Source organism: Alligator mississippiensis, chromosome 10 (genome assembly GCF_030867095.1).
Source record: "Alligator mississippiensis isolate rAllMis1 chromosome 10, rAllMis1, whole genome shotgun sequence".
Lineage (NCBI taxonomy): Eukaryota > Metazoa > Chordata > Crocodylia > Alligatoridae > Alligator > Alligator mississippiensis.
The window spans coordinates 4,960,524-4,983,389 of NC_081833.1; the positions used below are offsets into that span (position 1 = coordinate 4,960,524).

At 45.7% G+C, this 22,866-nt stretch overlaps 1 protein-coding gene across 2 annotated transcripts; it reads right to left on the bottom strand.

The window, feature by feature from the left end:
* Window positions 1-6: 6 nt before the first annotated feature.
* Window positions 7-22,844, bottom strand: FOXN4 (forkhead box N4). Of its 2 annotated transcripts, none has more exons than XM_059713400.1 (10): window positions 22,724-22,844; window positions 20,456-20,544; window positions 8,057-8,220; window positions 7,114-7,229; window positions 6,900-7,016; window positions 5,951-6,078; window positions 5,374-5,470; window positions 4,152-4,359; window positions 3,327-3,710; window positions 7-2,665 (listed from the first exon to the last, which is right to left on the bottom strand). In XM_059713400.1, the coding sequence occupies exons 2-10, from the start codon at window positions 20,539-20,541 to the stop codon at window positions 2,415-2,417; spliced, it is 1,551 nt and encodes a 516-aa protein (XP_059569383.1). In that variant the 5' UTR covers window positions 20,542-20,544; window positions 22,724-22,844; the 3' UTR covers window positions 7-2,414. The 2 variants fall into 2 exon arrangements, with proteins under 2 accessions (XP_059569383.1, XP_059569382.1); XM_059713399.1 differs by having other exon boundaries at window positions 6,900-7,019.
* Between the last annotated feature and the right edge of the window lie 22 nt (window positions 22,845-22,866).

A 22,866-nucleotide genomic window follows, 5' to 3' on the forward strand; every position in this document is an offset into this window, starting at 1 on the left:
CAGGGTTTTTATTTTTTAATGCTATGTGAAATGTAGAGGCTGCAGGACTGCACTATCGGACTGCAAGACCGGAAGAGGCTGCTGCTCTGCCTGTGCATGATGACTGTCAACATTCGCGAATCATGGGAAAACCACACTCCCTTTCCCCTCTGTTGGTTTTCAGATAGCCGTTTGTGGGCTCTTGCTTCTTAATACTCAGCTGCCAAGTGCCATTCTGAGGTTGGCTTTGTTCACCCCAGACTAACTTCACCGGGGCGTATCTAGAATAACCCAGGGTTCGCACTAAGAAATATTTATTATTTATTAAAAAAAAAATTTTTAAACATCTTAAAAAGATACAGTCACATCAAATGATCCATATTCACATTGCTTGGTTTTCAAAACGGGGCTGCTTTAAACAATAAACATCGGCACGGAGCATCGCGCCATTCCCAAAGAGGTTAGTACTTATGTGCATATTTGAAAAGAGATATACGCATAAGTCGGTAGAACGTTTAATCTTCACAATGTTGACTTTCAACAAGAAAATACCACTGGCCATTTCAGTGGGAGAGGCTCGTGCCTTCTACGCCTTCTCAGTCGGTTGGTTTGTAGAATTTAGCAAGCACTGTACAACTTGATTTTCCTGCTGTTTTTCAGCACATAGACTTGAACAAGTGGCGAGGTTTTCTTTGTCAGAGCATCCCTAGTCATAATTTCAAGCTGGGAATTTTTTTCTTTTGAAAATAAGTAGATGCAATGCTTTGAAATAACAAAGGAGTGTTAAAATGCAGTTTGAGCCACAGTCATAAGCAAAACATAAAAAATAAATAGTCTTTCACAGTTACAGAGATATAAGTAACCTAGACACTACATGCAAGTGGAACTTAGCATTTGCTTTCCTTCACTCTTCATGGTTGAACTCCTTCAAATTCCGTTTGAAAACATTACCAGATACAAATCGGTTGTCAGAAGGCAAAATACGGATGGTCCTTGTACAGTTAAAAATATTTGGTCTCTGATTTTTTTTTTAAAAAGATATTTCACAGTATCAAAAGTGCTTGTTTTAAATGAGGCTTTCAAAAAGAAACTGAAGTGTAAGAAAAGTGAGTCAAAACATTGCGTTTGCAATTCTGAATAATTTAGTTAATGCAAAACAGGGTTATCGCAGTGTTTCTTAAAAACTGAACAGTGCTCATTTTACATCATTTTTTCTCTTCATTACAATAAATAAATAAATTTACAAATAATAATACTGCCTAGCACAAGAATCAAGAGAAGCACGATACACAGGATCTATTGTAACAAACCTAATCTATTTCTTTTTAAATCCTAGGATAAAGGGCTAACTGCTACAATTTCTACCCAGTGATCAATTTAATAGTTTGGTCATACTACGTCCTTCATGGGGTCAGGCTTTTTTAATAACCCAAGACATAACAGTTGTCCTGGATTTGGTTTCTGCATTTGCTTATATGCCGCGCTGCCTCATACAAGACGTGCACTTTGTTCTGGGAAAGCAGAAGGAAGAACAAAAGGCTTTTCCAGAATCCTACCTGCCACAGCACGGGCTCACCGTGGCTGAATGCTGGCTACATGGAGTGGGGGCAGAATCCATTTCAGCTAAAAGCTACTGCCAATTTGGCAGCAGCTGTGAAAGGGTTAAACTGTTAGTTGTGCAACTGCGGCTGTAAGGACTGGAGTCCGCCTCTCCTCCATGCAGCCAGGAGCCCAGTACAGAGCCACCCCCCTAGCAGCTATGTCCATGTCCACGTGCCTCTATTCTGGCATGGATATTGTTTTCCCCATTTTGGAGGGCTAATTTTCAAGAGAAATGGTGTGTGTTGTATATGAGTAAATACAGTAAAAACTTCAGCTTTGTATGTCCCTCCCTCCTCTACCCCCTATCAATAAATTAAGACAGTTATGTCAGCAAAGTGTTTAGGGTTGCAAGTGTCTCCAGCCATTGCATGTAATCTATGTTTGCTGGCTATGGTTATTTGGCAATTTGAGAAAAAGATACAACTATAAGGTAGGTTCTGAAAATCTAACTAGGAGCTGATTGAACAATATGTTGTAGGCATCTGGTGGCCAAACGGTGTTGATGTCAGTGCTGAGGACTTGATTCTCACGAGTGGTTTTTCGGCCGTGTTTAAATGATTCTGGTGAAGGTTTTGCCGACAGGTGCATTCCACGCTCCTTGTCAGCTCCTCCATCTTTTGTCAAGTTGGTCACCATGCTTCCTTGACCTTGGTGACATGAAAGGGGAGGTGATGTCTTCACAAGCTCAGCTGGTCTTGGTCTATTTTGGCATCGCACCGAGTGTCCTGGTAAACCCCTGATATGGTGCAAGCCTTACAGTTTTTTAATCATACTCTAAAGCTCCCCAGGGCAAGGGTCTCCAAGTTGCTTAGGTCTGCTAAACAGCATGAGGCTTAAAGCAGAGCGATGGGTTTGTTGCCTTGGGTGTTCATGTACTGTGACGAGGACACGTTGTCCAGCGTGGTGTACGTAGTGTACAGACCTGTCACCTGTAAGTCTGAGAAGGAGCGGTCACTGCCACTGGACACTGGGGTGAGGCCAGCAGTGCCCAGGTCATAGTCGGAGAGCTGAAGCGGGGAGTTGCTGAAGACGCCCATGGTGTCTAAGCTGAAGCTGTCGTCTTTCATTTCTTCCCAGAGGTTACCTGCATGATCAAAAGGCAGCAGCATCAGCATATCGGCCGGTGACTGGTTTGAGTTCAGAGGGAAAAATGGTAAGTAAAATGGAAAGCTTCAATGGTCATGAACAATTTAAGCTTCCTGGTGTGAAGGCACTCGGATGAAGTGGCATATTCTGGGTTCAAAGGACCGGCCTGTAGCTAATGTTCCTAACCTGCTTTAACCTGGGCCTTTCCCCCTCCCATGGCTGTAGCTGTGATGCCGTGCTTTCCTAAAGCACTGCATGAGCATTAGTCAGCTCATCTTCACAGCAGTCCCCTGAGGTGGAGAAATTCTCCTTTTTTCAGAGAACAAAAGGAGGCAAAAAGGTTGCTGGGGTCAGAGTGAGGACTTGGGAGATCCCAGTCTACTCAGGTTCTTACCTTGTACCATGACCCTTGGGTCTGTGCTAGCACCATGAAACCCAGTCCTCCCTCAGCCTCAACCCTCTCTGGTCATTGCAGCACTGGGAAAGTATGCTGAAGAATGCATGGAAAAGAAAGTGTCCCCAAATGCAGCACCACAGTGAAGATTGGGATCTCTGGCAAGAGCCCAGTCCTGGAATGGTTTGTGCCCAGGAGCCGGCTAAGTCCCAGTGAAGACCACTGAGCGCTCTAGGGGTTGCCTTCCATCCAGCTCCCCCCTTACCTTGCAAGGCAAAATCCATGATGCTCGGATCGAGCGCGTCCACTTCAGCGTTCATGTCAGTGGTCACGTTGAGGAAGTCGGCTGGTGCGCGGCTCATTGGGTGATGAGGGAGAGGGCTCCGGGTCATGTCGGGCAGAGCGTGGAGAGGTGGCGTCTGGGCAGGTGCTGGTGAGCCTGGGGCGATGCGGGCCTGGGTCTGGATTTGGTGATGCAGTGGAATGGATTGCAGGGACAGCGTCATGATGGGTGGTGGCTGCAGCTGCGAGAGGGAGATGCGGCTTTGGGCCACTGCCACGTGGCTCAGGGTAGAGGCTTCAGGTTCAGCCTGCTTGCTCGGCCGCCGGCAGCTCTCAGGTCTGTCTGTGATTAGCTTGTCTAGTTCCTCTGCATGGGAGATGAGCACCGCCGGCCCCCAAGAGACAAGAAAAGACTGAGCACATGCAATTATCATTACACAAGCAGGGCCCGGGGACAGCCAGGGCTCTGCCAGGCATGCTCTGATTTCCAGCGCTAAATAGGGCTTGGTTTCTTGAGCAGAAGAAATCAAACCTGCCCTTTTCATTGCCTTTCACTGCAGGGAGCCAGAAGCAAGATTGGCTTCATACCTAAAGCCAGTAACAACTTTGCCCAGCTGTGTTATGTAACTTAGCACTATCAGTTCTCTGGGCAGTGGCATGGGACTTGTCACAGCTCAGGAGGAAGAAGCTGGGACATTTTGGCTGCAAGACCCATTCCGTCCACCCCTCTTCCATGGAAATGACTTCTTACAATTCATGCCTTCCTGGCCAAAGAACCCAGCTTCCTGGGGACCTATTCCAGCCCTACCTGGGTTAGCCATGCTCCTGTGAATGGCAGCCAAGTCCTTCCTCTTCCATTTCTGCATTTCCTCTTCCATCTTATCAATCTTGGCTGGATTGAGGGCCCACAGGCAGCCTTTGCGGGAGGTACCGCTCATTTTGTTCTCCACTTTCTCAAAACACTTGTTCAGGGACAAGTTATGGCGCACGGAGTTTTTCCAGCCATCAGGTGCTGTCTGTGGTGCAGAAGGGGGTGGAATTGGCTGATGCAGTGGAATGGACTGCAGGGACAGCGTCATGATGGGTGGGCCAAAGCATGTGTGATTTTCAGCACCATTGCACATATCTACTGGGCTTTGGGTGGGGGGCAGTAAGGAGGGCCAAGGGGTGGATATATTAGGAGATTTTAGGTGAATGCTATTTTCAAAGCCTGCTCAGTGTCTTCATTTACTGCAGAACATTGCAGCCTGTTCACCTTGCACTGGGGCAGCTTTTAGGGTTTCACTCAGGCTCCCTTTGCTGTGTATTTTGAATGCATCACATAACTCTAGACTGCACTTGCTTCCAAGCACAGAGCAAAGTGTTGGTGCCTATGCATTCTAGGCTCTGCTTACATATGGGGCAGCCCCTCTTCCCCACCACTGTGTCCTCCTGTCAGCTGTGCTCAGCTTAAGGCTACCCTATTGGCATGGCCTGGATTGGACCTGTGCAGGCCTAGGGACTTCAGGGCATTTTCTGTGGCATTCAGCTGGTTGTGGAACTTATTCTGATCTCCAATCTGCCCAAGGCAGCTTTGGTGAACTGTGCGCCTGAGTATAGGGCAGAACCTCACACTTAGTGAGCATTGCTGCAATAGCTGTGTATAAACCTAAGAGAAGATATGAGGGAGGATCCATGGGTGGATCAAGGATAGTCTTTCTTACCACTGCCTTCTTGTAGGGCACTTCTGCTTGGGACAACAGCCCAAGAAATGGGATGGGACAGGCTTCCAGAGGTGCTGCCTGTTTCCTCAGATTATACCAGAAGTTTAAGGTATGTGCACACACAGCCTGCTCTCCTGTCAAATGTCGTTCTGCAGCTGGCCAAGTTGATATGGCTCTGCAGTTGCATGCAGCTGAGGCAGAGGTAAGGGCACGTGCAGGTGTCTGAGGGTAGTTCCTGCCCCAAAGCTAGCAGAGATACTGGGGGCGAGATGCGGTGGGAGAGAGGCCAGGATTGTTCTGTCCCATCCAGTCATGTTGCTTCCTTACCTTGAAGTAGGGAAAGTGCTCCTTCATGAAGCTGTAGATCTCACTCACTGGAAGGCTGCCTGTTTTGCTATTCTTTAAGGCCATTGCAATCAAGCAGCTGAGAGAAAGAAAGAGAGAGGAGGTAAGAACAGATTCCTTCTTCAGATTGTGCATGCGTGGCCCATAATACCCTCCTTGCCCTAGGGCCAAGAACCAGGGCAAATGAATGGGAACTTCCCACAGCACTTAGTTTCCTCTCATCTCCCATAACCCTATGCGTGTTCAGTTTTAAAGTGTCCATAAGAGATGAGACCTCGCAGACCAAGCTCCTCAATGTTGCTTCTTCTCCTCTAGCCCGATGTAAGCAGATTCATTTCTCTGTTCACTGCTGCGTGACAGCTGCCCCCTGGACAGAACCGCAGAGGGTGTTGTATGATGGGCGATGCCGTTCTCTATTAGAAAGAAGTTCTGCCAAGATGGCGAAAAGCCAGTCCTGTTTCTGAGCCACGAAAAAAGCAGGATGGCTCTGCTGTGCCGTGTCAGATCTGTTCCTACCCCATGCTAGGAAGGGGAAGGCTCTATACCATTCTCCACTCACCTGTAGGAATAGATTGGCTTGGGGTAATGTTTAGGATGCAATTCCTGAGCAGAGTGAGGAGCAAGTCGGGGCTGAGTATACTGAGGTTGGGAGCCGTAGGATGCACTGTATAGTGCAGCTGGGTTACACTGTATGCAGAAAAAAAAGAGAGAACTCAGAACAGTCCTTTCTCCTTGCTCACCTCCTCCCCGCAACACACCCACCCAAAAGAAAGGAGATGTATTTTGGCTCTGTACTGATGATAAACGTCATCTCCCAGGAAATACCCTTAATCACATTCTAGACTGTTAAGAGGCAGTGGAGAGGCTTCCTGAAGCAGATGGCTATTCTAGAGAGACAGGAGCTTATATTCCAATCCACAGTAAAAGTGATGGGTAGACTGTGCCAGAGCAGGCTGCTCCCAGCTGCAGCTTGAACCGGACCTGAAGTGAAGGGTGAGGTGAAAGGAAGACCATACCAGTTTCCATGCTGGGGACATACTGGGAATTGGGTGTGATGGAATTCCCCCTTAAGGTCACAGATAGATCCCACAGTTCTGCTTTTCCAGTGTCTGGACAGAAAGTGTGTGGAAGAGCAGGCAAAAACACCGTCTCTTCAGCGAGGAGGGTCAAACATCACTCTTAATAGAATTAGCCTTACTTCTCTTGTTCCAGTCGGTGGGGCAGGGGGAGATGAAATGAACAACTGGTTCTTGAAAACGTGTTATTGCATTGTCGTATGCCTCTAGCGGTGGTAGCAGTGGGTCCACAGTTTCCAGAACTGGACCTTTCAGACCCTGACTCTACAAATCATGTGCTGTGGCGTAGGGGTTTGCCATGAGGAATTAAACAAGCAATTTGGGCACCTCTGTGACTACTGATGCAGAATACCCATGGGTCTGTTTTTAGGACCATGCAGATCTGGTCCTGATGGCTGATTTGTGAAACGGGACCCCAGCACATAACGGTACCTGTTGCTGTGCACTCTGAGCGATGGCAAACACTTGCTGAGCGTGGGGAGGTGGGAAGAGCGGCTGCTGGGTCTGCAGGCTGGGAGGGGGCTGCCCTACCAGTGTGTACTGGCTCATCTGCTGGGATTAAAAAAACCCAACAGAACTGTCAGTCCGTGGTCATGCACTCAGCAAACGGCACAATGACAAAAGAGACACCAAGGTCTGCTCTTACGTTGGTCCCATGCGAGGTGATGGAATTCAATCCTAGGATCCCCTGGGGCAGGCTGGCCTGCACATGGATCATGGCTCCAGGGGCACCTGTTGAATGCATGGCACCTGCCACAGGACCTATTTGCAGAAAAGCACAGGGGATGAACACGTACGTGCATGCAATTCTACCTCTAACAAATGAGTGAATATGGATTTTTTTACCAGTTGTCCTTGAACACGTCTCAGCTCCGCTTCAACCATGATCTTATTTCCATCGAGCCTTTCATCCCAAAGGAACCCAAAACTGATTTCAAAGTGCAAGAGGAACCTCGCCTGCCTTTTAGACCCGCTACAGCTGGGGTGGAAAGTGGTGGCTGTTTACCAAGTTTTGTAGTGTCATCATTGTATGGGGTGTTTTACAAAGGGTCAATTCTTCTGAATAAAACCCCTGCCCCAAAAGGGCTGGCCATATAAAGCCACAAAGGGCGCTGTAAAGTGAAAGTGGTGAGCTCTCTTGCTAGAATGCTTTGGGGAAAAGGGCTATTTGCTCAAGTGATACTGAGGAAAGAAAAAGAGGAGTCTGGTGAACATCAGCTAGGTAAGAAGTTGAATGGAGCAAACAGGTGTGGGGTAGGTAAGTTATTCTTATTTTAGTGATGCTGAAGGTAAGCAGAGAATTATTTTCAGAGGTTCTGATTAGCTCTGAAAATCAAAACTCTTGAGATTACAAGGGGTGGCAGCTAAGCTGGGCATAAAACTCAAATGCAGATTCTTAGCTCTTTATTCTAACTATATAAGACCCTCCGCTTCTTATTAAAACATACTGGGCTTGTCTTTGTAGCAAGACAGGCCATAGTAGTTTTGGAGGAAGGTTAAATATAATGCCTATAAACACTACCAACAGGAAAGCTGACACAGGAGGTTTTGTGCCTTTCGTGGTGATATCGGTTGTTCGACATCCCGACCTGTCTGTTGCAGCATGGAATTTTGTGAGCTGATGCTGAAGTCCATTCTTCCACTAGCCATCTGCTGTAACCGAGGAACGTCAACAGATGTCAGCCACGACAAGGACTGCAAGTCACTGGGGAGGTCATCTTCGCTCAACTGGGAGGAGTCAGAAGTCACAAGCCTACAGAAAACAACAGGACAGGTTAGCAAATGGCAGAGATGCTGCTAGATTGTCCCTGAGATAGAAATGGTATCTAGAGGGCCTTCCTCACACAAGTTTCAGCAGAAGATTGGGCCTGAATTTGGAAAGTTGGGAGTCTGGATTCCGAGTTCCAGATATGCATTTTTGGTTCAGGGCTATCTCCAGTCAGTACCTTCCCTTATTGTTTAACACGTGTGTTCCTCTGCAATAGCTGTAATATCTTATTTAACAGATAATGAAGTGTTTCTCTCTTGAACCAGGACAGTTTAAGGGACTGTTCTGTAGGGATCTGACTTGGTAACATAGGTGTGAGCTGGCCATTGAGACATGCACCTTTGCTCAGGAGGTAGATGGTTTTGGAATTAGCCATGTGCTTGAAGTACTGTGAGAGTTTCCATTGCAAGGGCTGCTTTGCAGTGCAGCGATAAACATTAAAACTGTGCCAAACAGTTAAAGTTCAACCTAGAAACCTCTCTTCCAAAAGAAAGCTTGGTGTTTCAAAAGATTGTCTTTATATTTTAAAATAATTAACAATCCAAACAGAACTTCAATATAGGATAAATGACTTCAACAAGATTAGAAGTTCAGTGTATAAGCATATCTCTGTGTGCTGATATTGAGGAATGATGCCTTTATATGCATTTAAAAATACTTTAAAACTGAGGGAACACATTGAAGGGAAAGAAGCCAAAGATCCATTATTAACCATTTTGAGAATCTTTAAAAAACAAAAGAAGTGAATATCTGGAAAGTTTCTACCCATTAGCATACAGACCCTGCTGACCCAGCTTCAGTTAAGTGTGAGATTTTGTAAAAACAAGCTTTTTAAAAGACCTTAAACTAATGCAACTGGTTCCAGGAGCATAACACATACCCATCTCAATATTCTGCTGCAGGGTTTGCAGCATCATGTCAGGGCATGGGAATGAGAAACTACCTGGACATAAAACCAAGGCTGTACACAGTGCATGCAGCTGTACAAGAACAAAACACTGTGGTTTAAAATAGGATTTTTTTTAACCTGAAAATTTCTCAGTCCATCTTGAAGTCCAGCTTCTGACCAAGTTAATGAGGAATGCTTTACATAGCATGCTGAGGGGGCTTTTCCAGCTACTGTATCATGATGTGGGCATGTCCAGAGAAGAGGTTGTGTTGCTGAGAGGCCAGGACATGAAGCAATCCCACCTGGAGTGGCTCTGCACTGTCCAGTTGTGAAGTCCTGCCCATAGCTCCCTTCTGTGGTCTGTTGGCTGGGGGAGCAGGCTGGACAGTGAGGTCTCCCTCCCACCACCCCCCTGAGAAGCACACTGCGTCCAGACCACCTCCAGCCTAGGCTGGGAGGAAGGTGTCCTGCCCTTGGGGCTGCTGATGTGGCCTTAAAAGCCTGGCCATACCCTGCTGATTCAGGGACCAGGGTCTTTATGCCTTTGCCACTAGAGTAACTACTGCTTTTAACAAAACTGTGTTAAAATAGTTTGGGCTTGAAGCAGCTAAAGCCAGAAAGAATTCTTGCTCTCAGCCTTGGTATGCTTTTTTGTTAAAGTAAACCATATTAAAGTGGTGATAAAAGTTCAATATCTAGCCTTCCCTTAAATAGGATTCCTTGAAGCTCGCCCCTAAAGCATCACGAACAAAAATGCAGGACTCTTCACCGAAGTGCAACATGTTGTTTCGAGTGGTTTGCAGATTGCTCCTATTCAGACGCGCAGGGCTGTTGGCACTTGATGAGATTCCACGGACCCAGACTCAGCTTCATTTCTTAAGGCAGCCTTTGAAACCCTCCCTAGTGAGATGTTAAAAGCGTGCGGCCCTAGATGCAGAGCATCTTAGCCGATGAAACCAAGGCCAACACAGGCCAGATTTCTCTGGGTGAAAAGTTTAATTTAGAAGTGCAATTTCTGCACGTTTTACCCCACTTGTACATTCTGTACTCTTAAAAAAACAACAACCCGGTGACCTTTGCATTAGTTCTGAAGTGGTGTGCTCGATGGAAAAAACAAAACTGAAATGCATTTGCGTTCAGGGCCAGATTCAGAACATCTTAATTATTCCAAGCTCTGATTAGAGTCAAGGAGTAAAGCACAATTACAAGCAGAAACCCCCTACTCATGCCAAAGAGTCCTGCAGAAGTTAAAGGGACTGCTTGTGGGGTCAAGCACTAATGGCCTTGATAGGAGTGGAAAGGATTCGGTCCTAGGAAAGCACAGTTCTGTTCTGCGAGAACACAGCTTGGTCTGAGATTTGCGTAGTCTACTTCTGACTCTAAAAGAGTTGTCTAATAAATGTGTTAGACTCTAGCAAGCCAGCTGCAGGGCATTAATGTTCATTCATTGCCACGGACAACACAGAGGCATTAAATAAACCCCATCTCCGCTGAAGCATCTTTTATGTTTTACATGAACCTAAACCAGCTTAACGGAATGAGCCAAAACTCCAGTGTGTGGCAGCCTGGAAGGGCATTCAGCTTTCAGCTCTTTCTATTCACAAATCCTAGAAGTACACAGCAAAGTTCCCTATCCTATTCTCGGGGAGAGCCTTTAAAGTACAACTTGGTTTGTTTGTTTGTAAAATGTTAAGGAGGGGGGAGCCCAAGAGAACAAGGAGTTAGAGCTCAAATCCTGGCCAAAAACATCTTCAGATCCTTCTCCCAGCCTACCCTGGCTTCTTTCTCCTACTGTAGTTATAGTGCAATAATTAGCATTGCCATGGTTACCACTGTTCAGTTATTTTGTGGGGCCTGGGACTTAAATACATAAAAAGGACATCAGGTGACCACTCTCCCTGCGTAGAGATTGGCTGGATTGTAAGTAAACAAGAGCATTAAATGATTTGAAAACTGGGCAGGCTCATGTGGCTTGCAGCAGTTGGACCCGTTCATTGTAAGCCGATAACCCATTGTGTTGCAAACAACTGTTGCCCGGTGGCACGTGGCCCCCATTGTTTTTGGGATTCTTGCTTAATTGTTTTTTTTCTTCCCCCTCCTCCTTTTTTTTTTTTTTAAACAAACTTCACATTAATCTGGCTGAATGACAGCTGACACAACACACACACACACACATGCCATCTGGCACCCTGGTCCCTGCCAGTCCTTCCAGACAAGTCAGCTCCTTCAACAAATAATGGGGTCAGATGGGCGGTGAGGGTCAAAGCCCATTGCACACGCCTCCTGTCAGGGAATGAATCCGCCACATGCCCTCTCCTCTCCACAGCACGGGCTAACCATCTCCGGAGGGGCAGGATGCCGGAGCCATATTTATACGCAAGAACCCTCTGTCGGTTGATCTTGTTGGAAAACAGACAGAGATCTCTGCTTTACGCTCGTGTTAAGTGGATCCACCCAGTGCACACGTTCAGTAGTCCCACTTCGAGCAGTTAGCAGTTGTCAGAAACCTGAATGGGGTGAAAACTGAACAGCAGAGAGGTCGGGATTCTCTCACTCCCGAACATAACCGCATACGGCACATCGGTCCTTTTATACCACCGATTTCCTCTGCAGAACCACAAAGTGCCTGACAGCCCACGTGTCAGGTGCAGCCAGTAAGCACCTTTGCACTGCGGCATGCAAAAGCATGTAGTCTGGCTTTTAAAAAGATCTGATTTACTTCTGATGTTCCTATACCAGGTACTAAGCCCTGTTTTAAGCAGGACACAAAGGTCCAAGTAAAGATCGTACTGAGAAAGATCTTGTTAGTGAGGTGGATCACCCCAGGAGTGACGGCTTCCCCCGCAAGTCCCAAGTCCTAACCTAGTTTGAATTTGATCATATACTTTCCAAAGTCTTCAGTTGGAGCGATGGTTCTTCTGCTAAATGGCTTGCTTTACTCTCTTGAAACTATTTTTAAAAACTAGCAGTAGACTGGTTAGCATTCCAAATAACAGCTTCATCGTTTGGACAAAAAACAAAAAATTTAAGCAGAACCAATCCAGTATGCTCAGCATAAGGGGATCATTCTTCAAGCTGTCTACCAAGCAAGTGTAAGGTTCAGCAGCGGTGACTTCCTATCACGTCAGCACTGTGTATTTCACAGAGATGCAATCACGGTGGTGGGAAACTGAACCTTTTCCAAAAGTTTACACGGGGAGAGCCCTGTTTAGGATCTATGCACTGCTGTCCTGTTGCTGTTTTTAAATGTTTCACACCCATCATCCTGCAGGAGATGAGGTGCAAGTGTGGCTTTGGCTCTAATAAACATATGTAAATCCAACCACCCGCTTTCAGCTAAGTCCTGCACAGTTGTGGCTCGTCCACAATTTATTTCAGAGGTTCAAACTTTCTTTAACCTGCTAAACACCCCCTCACAAAAAAAAAAACCAACCTACGTGTGTGTGTGTGTGTGTGTGTGCGCGTGTGCGCGCATACACAGCATATTTTTTTGTACATCTTGACTTTCCTTCTCTCTTTCTTCCATTTTTGCCTTAAATTTGATAGCAATGATTTGACAGCAGGGACTATGTTTTCCTATAGGAACTGTACAGCCCCTGGTATTTAATATGCATGTAATGCTGTATTTCATACACACTTATTTAAAAGGTCCCAGATGGCATGTTCCCCAGTACGTTCTGTCCACTGTGTCTGACCATGCCAGTTCTGTGTACAGAAGGCGATGTTTGCAGCCAGGCTAGAAACATAATACCGCAATATCCACTTCTTAAATATTGTGATGCATTTATAACCTTGCCCCAACCCTTAGTTCTCTGCAGAAAAGAGTTGTTCCCAGCACGGGACTGAACCCCTACACTAGGAATCACTATCAAGTTGAGAGTGGGCAAGTTGCTACAGCTCTGCGCCTCGGTTTCCCCATCTAATAACATGGGAATAACAATTATGACCTCCTTTGTAAAGTGCTGTGCACAAGCATTATTAGTCATCACCATCTGCTCCATCAAATGCCTCCAGAGGGGTTTACTTTAGCTATGAAGGTAGCTGGCTGCAAGGAACCTTCAAACTCAGGGTTGATGTTTTAGGCTGGTTAAAGGAAATGGCCATTTGAACAAATCTCCTCTCCAGGGAACCCGTTGTGCTGTAGCATCCACTTTTCTGCCCTGGAAATGCTATATTCGCTGCATGAAGACACCCAGGGCCTTCATCAGCACAGCCCCAGGACTTTGATGGGACCTGGATGTCCAAGTCTAGTTGGACCAGTTTTAATCGACTTGGTGCCAGCACCCTACATGCATGCCTGAACCCAGTACATGCCTCTAGGAGGTCACCTTCTCCACTCAGGCTCACAGGGATACTCAGAAACTGCTCAGAGCAGTCACTGCTGTACCTCACTCCTGCTCAGGCTCCTTCATGGTTCAAATCACTCGCTTAAAACATGCAGGCTCTGCATCCAGCCATGGTTACTTCACATCGGCAGCACTAAATTCAGCTCAGAACTGGTAGTGGTGGTGTCCTGCTCACCTTTTGCCCAACAGAGTAAGGTCAGAGCATTCATCCAAGAACGTGGGAGACCTGGATTCTTGGTCCTCCTCACCCTGAAGGGATATGAACCTGGATTTCCGACTTCCCAACCCATCTGCTATAGAATAGGCTAGACTCAAGTTACCTTCTGTCCTTCCAGGTGAAGCTGAAGCACTGAGCAAGCAAGAGTGCAAGAAGTACAGGGCCAGAAGAATGAGCAGTATCCCAGGTCCTGGTCCCTGTTTATCCTTTTCACATTAGATCCTCATTGGTTTAAAAAACCCAAAAAACTCCCCAGAAATCAGCCTGGATCTTCTGATTTGTCCTTAAGAGGCACTTTCCTCCTCTTTCTCTGTATAAAGCACCTAGGTACATAATGCAAACTTGCTCTTCGTCATTTCTAAAGTCTCTCTATTGAGTCTTTGGGGTCTTAGGGTCCCAACTGGGTCATTTTGAATCACCCTTCTGGGATAGGGCCCCAAAATTTAGGTGTTGCCCCAGTTGTAATCCTGGTCTAACTGTGTCCACACTGCAGCGGGGCTCTGCTCTTTGTTAAATGTACCTAAGAATACGTCTTCTTCCTCTTGTTCAGCTGAAATTTATATAAACTGTCAAAAGGATGGTTTTCTGTAGAAAAATATTTCCTCGTCTAAGGAACAGTGACCTTAATTTTGCCCCTCTTGAATGCCTTGATTGAAAAATAGAAACTGGTTCAGCTGGTTTGGAAGGTCAGTTCAGGGGCTGGCTCAAGACTATTTGACAACAGAAGCCTCTTTAAGGAAAAAGTATGCAAACAGCATTCATCTTGAAACTATGACCAACTTCTTAACCTGAACAACAGGGAGCTGGGAAGAACATACTTTTCAGTTTTGCTTCTCGACTGCTGTTGCATTAGAAGCCAAATGTGTTCATCTACAGAAGTCATTTTGAGTTGAGCATCTCTTAAGTGCTTTGATAAATTGGGTCTAAGCATCTGACTACCACCACATGAATATAACCAGCTCATTTACCATCTCAGGTCCTGGTCAATTCAATAGAGCAGAGACAGGCAATATGGCTAGCAGGAGGGGATCAAATACAAATCTGAGGTGATTCAACTTAGTCACCAAAAGTTGGCTCCACCTCTATAGCTGTAAAATCAATGGGTGCATCTACACATTCATTGATGTGTTTTAGGTTATATGCATTAAATCCAGTACCTCCATTGTGATGTACTAAAAACATGCACATTAGCTTATATTAATGTGCATTAGCTAAAGATCACAGGTATTTTGTGATGCCTTAATGCACATTAAAATAGGCTAATGCACATTAAAAGATACCTGTAGGACATGCCCAATGTTTTTTCCATTGTTAAGACTTATTATTAGCTGATCAAAATTTAACCCTGTGAGCGCGTCTACACATTCATTAATGTGCCTTAGTTACCGCACATTTAGTCTAGTACTTCCTTAATAAAGTACTATCTAAATGTGCAGTACCTAGAGTTACTGAGCAGCAGTGCCAGCACACGGTTATTTAGTGACAGTTACTGTGCATTAGCCTAATAACACTGCACAGTAGGCTATTAGCACGGTTTGTGCTGCAATGTGCTACTGCACAGTTATTTGGCCAATGTGCAGTTAGCGTCTCATGTAGACATGCCCAGTGATTCCTACTGTTAAAGCCACTGTCCAGACCTTTGCTACATTTCACAAACTCCAAGACAAATAGTTAACCCTGTAGTTTTTCTCCTGGACATGTAAATGGAGTCCACTGCTGAAGTGTCTAGAATGAAGCCAAGTTAACTGCATTATAAAGCAGCCTGCCAAACAAGTTTATCGAAACCAGTGCACAGATCTGCCAAAGGTCTACTATCTCCCACAGTATTTTGGTTCCAGATAGTTTACCCAGATCTGAGGGTTTGACTTCTGTAACTGTACGTACAGAGCACTATTTAAGGTGTCTGCCTGCTTATTTGCTGTGAAGCCTTGCATCTCTGGAAAGCAGTTTAGAGATTCAAGATAGCTACTGTCCATAGTGCGAGTCTCTCGCATTATGTTCTCTCATGGAGACTTTGTGTGTGGGTTTTGGTGGTGGTGGTGGTAGATGCCCTTACCCAAAACCAAAAAGAGAAGGCTGTAGCTTTTCATGGTTGATCTTAGTGTGTGGGAAAACATTTTGCTAGTTTAGGTTGTGTATGGAGAAATGCAAAGAAATGAGTTCAACATAACTAACGTCAGTTGGCAAAAGTTGGCTCCGCCTTTGTGGCTGACTTCAGACTAGAGCAGATGACCTAGAGAGGACAGGAAAAATCTCCGTTATAGGGTATTTTTAAGTGTTGGCCTCACCTGCACTTATCTGGCTACTTATCTGGGGCAGCTTCTTCAGGTTTCTTCCAGCCAAACCTTTTCTGATTCAGGCCCCTTTTTGAACTTTTTATTCTTTATGGATGACTTTATTATAGTTTTCAGATCCGGCTTATAAGCAAGCACAATGCTTCTGCTTGATTTAAAGAAGGCTGGAAGAACCTGGCCATACCTAAATGTCTCTATATACATAGTTAATAATGTCTGCCGGTGACATGACATTTTTCCTCTTGTTCTCGTATGAGGTCTGCTGTTAAGTAATATTGCAGAATGGGACCTGTAAATGGCAGCCTGGAAAGTAATGGTTTTGTAACTTCCAGATAATTTGAGGAGCAAGGGCTGCAATTCCTTATTAGCACATTTCAAGAACTGCATAGGAAACAGTTGAGCTAATCCACTTAACTCAATCCTTGGTGGCCTGGGTTTGACTGATTCCTAGGAGTTCTCTCACATTTTTTTAAAGAATGAAGCAACTAGTGTGATGAAATTCCTCTGACATATCCCATCATTATCTCACTCAGTGTCGAGCACACATGGTGTCAAGGGAATGGACACTGGCATTCTCTTCACAACAATTACAAGTCTGTTAGTTATGTCCTTGTAACCTTTTGTTTGTGGCAAGTTTTTCTTAGTGCAAGCTCCCAGACTCTGACTCTCCCCAATTATGAACAGTCCAGATATAAAATTGCTCCTCAGAACTGGGTAGGAGACTACAACTTCCAGAAATCAAGACCTAGAGTAAGTAATTATATTTTACAAGCATCTTTCACCCCAAAACCTTTTACAAGCAAATTGGTATATAAGCTGTAAAACCAGATCTTTATCCAGGACTGAAATGCAGTGGCTTTTGGAGTGGAATATAGCAGCAGCTTATGGTTCTAACTCCAAGAAAGTATTTAAGCACATCCATAGTTCTAAGTCTCCTAGTTTCCAGGGAACTGCTGACAAACTTAGGGCCTTGCTGAATCCATGCTTATTGGAAAAAAGAACAGCCCTTACCAGTTTCTGGCAGGAAGTGAAGAATATCTTTAACAACCACTGGGGAAAGCTTATTCTGGTGGAATGTAATTTAGTTAGAAACTTGACTGGGTCAATAAATAAAGACTTACTATGTATTTGTTAAGGACTGAGGATGCGCTTAGTCTTCAAGATACAGAAAGGAGATGTTCTGCTGAAATATTCATAGAATTGTGGTTGTTTAACATGTTCTGCTGTAAAGACTTATTTCTAACCCAATCTGAACAATAAGTTAATAACAACATTGCAAAGCCTTAAATATGCTGTACAAGTCTACTCAGTTAGTACGAGGAAGTAGCAGGACTACTGTTACGTTACAATACGCATAATAATGAGCCCCCAAACCTTCATACAGCATGTCTGACTGCACACAAAACCATTCATGTACCTAACCAGCTTTGTTTACCACTTGTTGAAAAGAAAAAGTAATGTCATTCCTTAAACGAGAAATACTTATTAAAAGGAGTGACTTAAGTATCCCATGCTACATCACTGCACAAAGCTATTTCTTTGACTGTTTTAATTTGGATTGTACAAAAATAGGTTAGGGTCCAATGAATTACTTTTCATCCTGTTCTTTGCACTTTATTTTAGAGGCATGGGCTCTATATGCAGCACCCTAGATAGGTCTCCCTTGCCATGCTGTAGCCAGTGTGACTCAGTGCATGGCCGCAGAGAAGTGGTTGGAGGGGAAATGATGTTTCAGTCATGCATCTACCAACACCTCAATGGAATGCATGCAATTAAAATCCTACCAAGCCGGCATGGGTCTGATTCTCTGTTTGTTAGATGTGCAAATGGTGGGGGAAAAAAATGTATATTCTACTTACACACCGTTTATGCAAGATGAATTTTATGATGTGCATGTGGAAATACTACAGATATTTGAAGACCTCAGTATTCATAACCTCACTCACCTTGCTTCTCAAAGTCCTGATTCAAAATCCTGGGAAGTTACTGGGAGTCTTTGCATTGTTTTAGAGGCTTTAAATCTGACTCCTCGATTTACTTAGCTCCACAATGCAATATTTACAAGTACTCTGTTGTGTTACCAACTCACAGCCTGCCTCTCATTTCAGCTTATTAAAGACAAAATACTCACACTTAACATTTTTAATCTGCAAATAGAATTAGGAAGAGCAAATGGGTTGCGGTTTGCCTTTCCAAGGTAGCCTTTTTAATGCTCTGCTCTTATTCACTGAAATGTAAGCTGCCATCAATAGAAGCACTTATCCCTGCTCCCTTCAATAAGGTGTCAGTGTTTTAATTTTGGAGGAGTTGGAAGTGTATCCTGTTATGAAATATATTACTTTGCATTTCAGGTTAGGTGACCAGCCACATCTATAAGGAGGAAAGGAACTGGGGGATGGATAAGGGGGCACTTAGGATATGCCTAATACTGTATGAAAAAAATTCTCTGAAACACTCTTAAATGTGTCCTTGCCTGGACTTCACAGAATAATATAAGACTTAGCACCCATCTGTCTGCTGTTTCTCTTACACGCACTTTTGGTCCAGAAGATCCACCCGAGCGGTTTTCCAAAAATGAGAACCACCCTGTAATGCTTCAAATCCATTGGTCTTTAAAACACACGGTAGTATGTTATCTGCAAGCCACATGCAAAAATATTTATATTTGCTGCCTTTCATTCCCTGCTTGTGCTAACTCTCTCTTTCTCTCTGTCTTTTGACAGAATGCTCTCTTACGCTGACTGCAAAGTCTGGCCTCCTCAAAGTTCAACTGTCCAATTGAAAGATCCTAAGTGAGACAGAGAGTATTCTCAGCCTAGTCCCAGCCTCCCACTCACTAATTGGAGGCCATTTCCCATTTTGTGGAGCCTTGATGCTCCCCCATGGAGAACTCAGGACTGTGGGTTCCCGTCTTGGACTGTGGTGACAGCAGGAGAGTAAACAGAGCTGATAGAATTTGACAGGTCTATTCTTTTCTTAAAATCATTCAGTCTAAAAGATTTTCTTTTACATAATCCAAAGTGTTTTCTCATGAAGTAGGACAAATACTGCTCTGCATTTTGCAGCACAGTTCAGAATTTATGCATTTTTTTATCAGAAGTTTCCACTTGTAAATGAGGTCGTGTAACTCAATTAGAAAGTACATTTAAAGAAAATCACAAAAGTGTTAAAAACTTTCAATGTTCACAAGGTGAGATCTGTTAGTTCAAAACAGCAAACTAAAAGGACTTTTAAACCCTACCTGATGAGCAAATAAACTTGGACTCTCTTTGCATTGTCTACTAAAAGTAAAACAAACCCTTCTTTCCATCAAAAAGAATGGTTTTTCTTTTCTGTTGCTATTAATTAAAGAATTATTCTTCCCACAAAAAAAGGTCTTTGTGAGGGTGATATAATCTTCAGGAGGATAATACAGATTTATAATTAAGCATCCAGAGGTCACCCACACCCTTAATTAAAAACTGAATAATTTCTTTACAAATATTTACATTGCCAACAAAGTGTCTAGCGCAAACAGTGCTTTAATAAACAGCAAAATAGAGTTCCACAAACCTTTCTCCATACCGGCTTCCCAGAGAATAAGAGATCACTTGTTGAGCTGTGAGAGACTGCAGTGCAATGTTTTCATTTTGAATAGAGAGAGGCTAGTAGAAGAATACCTGCGGCTGCCCGGGTTTGCCCAAGGAAACGTGTGAAAATACCCACAAGCTGGGAAGGAGGCGACGGTCACCCCTTCCTCATTTTGAAACAAAAAGAAAAGCCCCTCTTTATTTGCTGAGCTGATTCACATCCTGCTATCCTGTTATTTCGTTGGAACTTTTGCATCATGTGATAAGATGTATCCCAATTTAACCCAATGCACTATAATTCATGTACAACTAACCCACAGCTTCCAAGAAAGAAAAAACTTTTTAAAAAATTATGAGTGGCTACACATTGGGTATGGGCAAAGGGATGCCCACTAATCACAGGCTGCTGGCAAAATAAGTTTGATCCTGTTCATATTATAAGTTGTTTGGCATCTCTGTTTTTGGGAACTAAGTAAGTATTTGCTTTAATTAGACTGTTCCCAAAAGCTAATTGAGTGTGACTTGCGGTTTTCCTGACTGCTTCATTTCTATCCAAAATGCTCTCTAAAAGGGAGCTTCTAAATAATTGCTATTTTACAATGACCTCCTAATCTGGGAAAACACGTGAACGGAGTTCATACCTGCAGTTTCCACCAGTCTTTGAAGTTATTTTTATCAGTTTTGAGTGACTATCAAAATACTTTAAATCAGGGCATTTCTGAATAAATAGCACGCTGCAGCCAGTTATCAAATAGCTAATCCAAGTTAAGGAGAAGGTACAAACTTAATAAACAGCTTTTCAAATGGAGTTTCTGGTGTGTCTGATTTCACCCGGGATGTACAGAACTTTGCTGAACAGGGTAATGCGCGTCCAACACATCTTTACAAACTGATCAGTTCCTCACCTGTATTCCTGCGGTGACGGGTGATGATTATGCCCTGAATTTCTAATGATTCCTGACATTATGGATGTGATGTCACTTTCTATCATCTCCTTTAGGGAAGACAAAAAGAAGTGGGGGGATCATATAGGTATGAAGTAGCTATCCAGCATTTCAGCAGTAAGAAAGAAAAAGCACAAAAAAGTCTAAATTTTAAAAACCCAGAGCATACATCACAATTCAAGCTATATGCTCCCCCCAGCCCCGCTCCCCACAGGTTTTTAAGAGAGGCATTTTATTTAGAGGATCCAATTGATTTACACCTCCTAAGTGTCCTGCAAAGACAAATATAATCTTCACCGTGATGAATACATTATTGAACTCATAAACAGGAGGGACAGCAAAAATACAGCTTGGGCAGGTTGCATTAAAAAGAAAAAAATCCTCTATGTGAGCTGAATAGTAATTAAACTGGGGGGGTGGGGAAGGAGTCAGTTGTGTTAGTTTTTACTACAGTAAACACTATCGTCTGACCCGACTCCATTTACAAAGTAGGAAAACTAAACTAAAACCAGCAAGGGGATTAGGCAGGATAAACTAAGATTAGCAATGGGATTGGGGGGGACTAAACTCAGAGCAGCAGCGGGCTGGGAAAGCTACACTAAAACCAGCAATGGGACTGGGGGGGGGGGGACTAAACTCAGAGCAGCAATGGGTTGCTAGAGCCAAACTAAAACCAGCCATGGGACCGGAGAAATGACACTAAGGGCACGTCTACACAGTCATGAATGCGCAGTCATTACTCCACATTTAGCACACCACTTGCTTAATGAAGCACTAACTAAATGTGCCGTCACTACATCATGGCGCAGTAGCGCTGGCGCAGTTGCTTAGTGATGCTTCCTAGCGTTTAGGTTTAGCCCAGCACACGAGCGCGCCGTGCTGTTAGGCTACTGCGCATTAAGCGTCTCATGTAAATCACACGAAGAGCAGCAGCGGGATTAGGAAATCCAGGTATGGGACTGCGGAAACTACAGGTTTTCCACGTCGGGGAAAACTAAACGAGAAGCAGCAGCCAGGGGCTGGGAGAGCTAGCAGCAGAGCCGCCCTGGGGCTGGGGGCAACGGCATGAAACCCGCCAACAGGACGGGGGAGCTCATGAAACCCGCCAACGGGAAACGGCATCCAATCTGGCAGTGGGACTGGGGAGACCACACTACACCCGGCAGTGGGACTGGGGAGACCACACTACACCCGGCAGTGGGACTGGGGGATTACACTACACCCGGCAGTGGGACTGGGGGGATTACACTACACCCGGCAGTGGGATTGGGGAGACCACACTACACCCGGCAGTGGGACTGGGGGGACCACACTACACCCGGCAGTGGGACTGGGGGGACCACACTACACCCGGCAGTGGGACTGGGGGGACCACACTACACCCGGCAGTGGGACTGGGGGATTACACTACACCCGGCAGTGGGACTGGGGAGACCACACTACACCCGGCAGTGGGACTGGGGGACCACACTACACCCGGCAGTGGGACTGGGGGGACCACACTACACCCGGCAGTGGGACTGGGGGACCACACTACACCCGGCAGTGGGACTGGGGGATTACACTACACCCGGCAGTGGGACTGGGGGGATTACACTACACCCGGCAGTGGGACTGGGGGGATTACACTACACCCGGCAGTGGGATTGGGGGGACCACACTACACCCGGCAGTGGGACTGGGGGGACCACACTACACCCGGCAGTGGGACTGGGGGGACCACACTACACCCGGCAGTGGGACTGGGGGGACCACACTACACCCGGCAGTGGGACTGGGGGATTACACTACACCCGGCAGTGGGACTGGGGAGACCACACTACACCCGGCAGTGGGACTGGGGGACCACACTACACCCGGCAGTGGGACTGGGGGGACCACACTACACCCGGCAGTGGGACTGGGGAGACCACACTACACCCGGCAGTGGGACTGGGGGATTACACTACACCCGGCAGTGGGACTGGGGGGACCACACTACACCCGGCAGTGGGACTGGGGGGACCACACTACACCCGGCAGTGGGACTGGGGGGGCCACACTACACCCGGCAGTGGGGTTAGGAACACCTCTACTAAACCAGCCGTGGGATGGGGGACCTGCGTTAAGCGCGGCAGTGGGAGTAGGAGTGGGGAAGCTGCTGTGAAAGCAGCGGTGAGGAGCGCTCCGCCACGGCGGCGGCGGGACGAGGACACGCGCGGGGAGCGGCCAGGGCCGGAGGCGGCAAACCTTGCGGCGGGGCGGTGCGGGGCAGCGGCGGCGGCTCCGGGCTCCGCAGCGATTTTAAATTTCCCTCTCAGGAGCTGTCCAGCCCCGAGCATGCGCACGGCGGCCGCCTGGGCCGGGCGCGGCTGGGCGGGGGCGGCTGCGGC